This window comes from Pectinophora gossypiella, chromosome 11 (assembly GCF_024362695.1).
Source record: "Pectinophora gossypiella chromosome 11, ilPecGoss1.1, whole genome shotgun sequence".
Lineage (NCBI taxonomy): Eukaryota > Metazoa > Arthropoda > Insecta > Lepidoptera > Gelechiidae > Pectinophora > Pectinophora gossypiella.
Genome location: NC_065414.1, coordinates 4,633,613 through 4,638,786, shown reverse-complemented (window position 1 = coordinate 4,638,786; position 5,174 = coordinate 4,633,613). Strand labels below are relative to the sequence as shown.

At 37.8% G+C, this 5,174-nt stretch overlaps 1 protein-coding gene across 1 annotated transcript; it reads left to right on the top strand.

Annotated features, from left to right (window-relative positions):
- The first annotated feature begins 492 nt into the window (after positions 1 to 492).
- LOC126370804 (alpha-(1,3)-fucosyltransferase C-like) lies at positions 493 to 2,445 on the top strand. The gene is made up of 2 exons (XM_050015828.1): positions 493 to 1,403; positions 2,016 to 2,445. Exons 1-2 carry the CDS (start codon positions 493 to 495, stop codon positions 2,443 to 2,445), a joined length of 1,341 nt encoding a protein of 446 aa, XP_049871785.1.
- The last annotated feature ends 2,729 nt before the right edge of the window (positions 2,446 to 5,174 follow it).

The window sequence follows — 5,174 nt, the reverse complement described above, 5'->3', positions numbered from 1 at the left end:
AAGTCACCTTAAATGATGGTAGTGCCACCTATGCGCCACAATGACCACAGATTACTCTCACGCTTCACAATTATCACTAGTTTATTGTAATCTTTTCCTATCAGCTTATATCCGGTGTAGTGCGAAATCAAATTCTGTAGTATGCTGATAATGGACGTTTATATATGGTTTCGCTTACACAAGTGTTTTATAGCGCTATACAAAGGTTTTAGTGGAAAAGCTTTCTCATTTTTCTCACCTGATGACATCTCATGTGAAGATTTGAAAAAATATCTCTCTCTTGTTTCGTAACCTCACATCATAATCTTAGCCCTCGTAGCTTAGCCCATAGATAAACTTAGATTTTTTACTTAGTCGTAATACCTATTGTTGAGCGGAGGTCCGTTTTGCTTTATGGCTCGCTGTCATTACAATCTTGTTACAATCACATTGATATTGATTTATGTCCCAATATTTATTGTCTGGAGTTTTGAATTTGATCTACACATAACAATGGTACTGTTACCAGTCTTCACACCGAAGCAGTTGGCTGGTGTTTTACTTCTAATAAGCTTCTCAGTTATCGTCCACATATGGTACGCATATTACATATTGGAATTTGCAAACGATGTATCAAACTTTTTAACTATTGCCAATGGAAGATTCCGCAGAAACCTGCCCGTTGTATCTGTAGGGCAGGACATAAAGTTTGTTCTGTTGTGGAAAAGCGAATGGCTAGCTAAGGCCTACTTAACCAAGTTAAATTGTGTTGTCCAGAACTGTATATTTACGGAAAACAAACGTTTGCTACGGGACTACACAAGTTTTGATGCCATCATTTTTAGTGAAAGTATTTTAGAGTCTGATACTAAAAGACCTTTATTGAGATCGAGTTCCCAGCTGTATGTGTTCGCCTCATTGGAGTCGCAGGTCACCTATCCTGCGTGTGAATTGCATAATGACAATTTCTTCAACTGGACAATGACATATCGCCTTGACTCCACAGTGTTGTGGCTTTTTTTCGTGGTTCGGAACCTCACGGGTTCTGTCATAGCTCCGAGCATAAAGCCCGTTTGGGAGAAGAATGATAGGCCTGTTGCGTCGCCGTTGAAGAGTCTTCTACTTAAGAAGACGAAAGCGGCGGCGTGGATAGTGAGTAACTGCAATGCGAACAGTGAGAGGGCTGCATACATGGTCTCTCTTCAGGAGCATTTGTACCACTTCTCGTTGAACGTGGACGTGTATGGCAAGTGTTCGGGCATTATTTGCCCGAATGACAACTGCAATGACCTTATAAAGCAAGACTACTACTTCTATATCGCGTTCGAGAACTCCCTAGCTAAAGACTATGTCACAGAGAAGGTTCTACACGGTTTCGACAACCACGCCGTTCCCATCGTGTATGGCGGAGCTAACTACAGTCGGTAATGTTAAAGTTTTAGTTTGTTTCTTGCAATAGTTTCATATAACACGCCTTATAGTATCACGTTGGTCTAACAGAAAGCTCGGTGACGTGTGCTAACTTAGTTCATCTTGCGATGGATGTGTGTAGGTACCTCTAAGTACCCCAAACTTATGTTATGCCTTATAGTAACAAGACAATAGAAAACTGTTGTCAATTTTCATTATTCTGAAGTTTTATTAGCTATGTGTACTTAGATCCAACGGCACACTCTTTTCATTGGATAGATAGATAGATAAAATACTTTATTGAGCACAATGGACACAAAATACAGAGATAAGGACAACATATACAGAAAAGCACAACAGGCGGCCTTATTGCTCATGCAGCAATTTCTTCCAGGCAACCTTTGGGTACAGGAAAATTTTGTACAAGTATAATAATACACCTATATATGGATACCTAGTGCACACATACCTACTAAGTGTAAATATTGTCTAATATTTACATTTTCTGCGATATGCCACTATAACAATGATCAGGCACTTATAAAGGTTACAATGTTAAGTACCTAAAGTTATAATTCGTCACGTTGTACTACTATTTATTAACGAAAACCTCCGTACATTGGCAGGTTCCTTCCTCCCGGCTCGTATCTGAACGCGATGCATCTACATCCCTACAACTTAGCACAAAAAATGAAGCAGATCATTGACGATCCAGAATTATATGAGAACTACTTTAAGTGGACTAATCTGTACACAATAGACTCCGATCCGATGAAGATCAATCCGCTGTGCAATTTTTGTGAGGCGTTGAACGAAGAGAAAGCGAAGAGCTCGCCAGCGATGGCGGATTTCAGGCTGTGGCGGAATGGGGGACGAGACGGCATGAAATGGTGCCTCAAGGAGCGTTATTTAAATGACACTCACATCAGGCCAGGACAACTCTACTCACCAACACTAGCTACAATGCCAGACAACTATAAAACAAACCAAAAACTTAAGAAACAACAAAAACACAAGACTAGAAATACTAACACAACTACGTACATACAGCTATAACTTTGCTAAGTAGTATTTACATCCAGGCAGCCTTAAAAAATATTGTTTTAATGTTTGTTTAAAGGTTTTTTGGATATTTTGTTATGCTTATTCATGTTTATTTGCTACTGATTATTACATTCTTCATTAGATACCACATAATATACATATGCGCTCGATATTTGTTGTTTTGTATTTCAGTTTATATGCGGTCATAATATATTGAACGATAAAGTATGGCAATTTTTAATGCCTAAATAAATTTTGCGGATCCCTTAAAAACCGTATTTCTTGACACTTTTGGACCGCGTTTCTAATCAATGTAGCGAACTGAGTAATGAACTGAGTCCCCCATACGAAGCTTAGTAGAACTAATCAGGCAAACTATGAGAAAACTCCAACTAATCCTACACAAGGAACGTATTAATTTCATACATTACAAACCAACACAAAGCCACGAATGTATTTATAAATATTGGGACAAAAGAAATGTAATTACAGTTCAAAAGGAGTCCGTCGGATATTCGGGTCGCAGCCGAGCGCGGAGAATGAAGAGGAAAATGTATTTGTTTTATTTTATGAGCTGCTTGTTGGTAGCTCAGTTGGAAGAACGCTTCAATCTCACGGTGAGTTCGCAGGCTCGACTCCCAGCACGGGCCTAAATTAATTATTTTCATTTTTTTTTAATTTCATGTTTAGAAAAAAACATCGTGAGGAAACCCATATTCCCGAAAAATGCGTTTAGGTATGTGACCGAACCTGTATTGGGTTGGTCTTCCCTTCACAGATTGGAAGGTCTGTAAAAAACCTGTGAAAAACGGGATAACACTAGAGAGATAATATGCGTATTTATTATCCATATAATTATGTCTAACTATGAGAAATTACAATTCGTTCTCTTTTTGTAAAATCGCGCCTTTTTCACACTTTCTTAGCGCAACTGGGTATTAACAAAATTATTTTAAAGGTTACTTAAGTAGGTATCTATTTTATTTTTGTATTTGACTAGATGCCACTCTACGAAAAATCTTATAAAGTACTTAAACTTGTTATTGTGTATGTATCAATTCAACGACAACGATTATTACTTACTTAACACTTTAACGACGTTCTTTTTTAAATTCGAATTGTTTTTACAAATATAAGTAACTAACTTAAGTAAGTAAGTCAAATAATTCGACAAGATGCAATGGTCCGATTAAACACATCGTGAGGGTTACAAAAATTGCAGTTCGACTTTATGTAGGGGTCCAACCCGTCGATAGAGGGGAGGGTGACCCACACAATACGGTAGTTAGGACAGTGGATATCGGCAGTCATTTAACGAGCAAATTATTTAGTAAATGTTGCCAAATAATAACATTAATGTGGGAAGGGGAGCTATCAACAAGGCAAGGTTTTGTTGACATAAAGAAATTGTCTCTTTCCTTTTTCTTTGACTTGTACTTCGAATTATTATAAGTAAGTCGAAGATGAGAGACGAATGTGACGCTCTCAAGCAAGTTTGAGTAACTAACCCCATACATTAAAAAAGTTACTTAATTACCCATCACATTCGTCATTGAATAAGTACCTACTTTAGACTGAAGTAAAGACAAATCGTAAAACGAGGTATATACCTACCTACTTCACATATAAAGGGTTTATTTATTTTTATTTTATTTTATTTGGGACAACAACAGTCTTATATCTAATAATACAATGTATGGTTTCATTTACAATATGTATGACCAATTACAGCTATCCACATATTAGGTACATAGTAAAATATAAGGAGGATGCCAAAGGAAAAACAGAAGAGACAATGTGTGTGTTTATGTATGTCAATACCACACAACAGTCCGTATAACTTTATAATGATAAATTCAATGTGTATTTATTTAAGTATAAGCATCAATAAAACCAGCAGTTAGGGGAGACTCTCCGTCGGGGTCAATGAGAGCCTATAGCTCTGAAGCACCCGCGCTGATCAAAAATATCTTGACACGGCCCTGACATTTCCTTCAGAGCTCAGACAGTGCAATAGAAGAATACAATTTCCGATGCTCGGTAAAGTTCTCCCCTCACCAGTCAGGGAATACATTCTACCACGCTGCCCCACATCCTAACAAAAATCTACAATTTATCACAACAGCAACTTTTTTCGAACATCGCCACGTGGCTACTATATAATTGAGTGGCCCAAGAGTGGCTCCTTGTGGCACACTCCATTGTCACAGCCATTTGAACAATTATGAACAAAATGCTGAATTAATGAGCGTTTTATAGATGTTTACGCGTGACGGACCGCGTACAATGAGCTAATGACTTCTTCACAGAGGGTAGCTGACAATAGTCAAATATTGACGTATTAGGTATAAGAGGCCTGTTACTGGTCGAGAAGTATTATGTAACTTTGCAGTGCGAAGGATGTAAAATTTTGGCTATTTTCAGTTTACATACGCCATGCGAGTGGTGATGCAGGCTTGCAGCCCTGAGCTGAAATTCGCGCTCAACTGGGCTAATCTCATGTCTGTTGTCTTCAATTTTGTACTGGGTGAGAACCCCCCAGCGCTTCTTATTTTTCTGGACAAGTACTTAATGCCAATCGAGGCAAACCTACAAAAAGTCACGTAAAAGGGTGATTACAGTTTAGGTTTGTAAAAAGAAGATTAAAATCATGTTTTCTTAGATTTGACTTTGTTGTGCTAAAGTACATTAGGAACATTATTTTTTATTTGTCATGGCATTTCCACAAAATGATAACACTG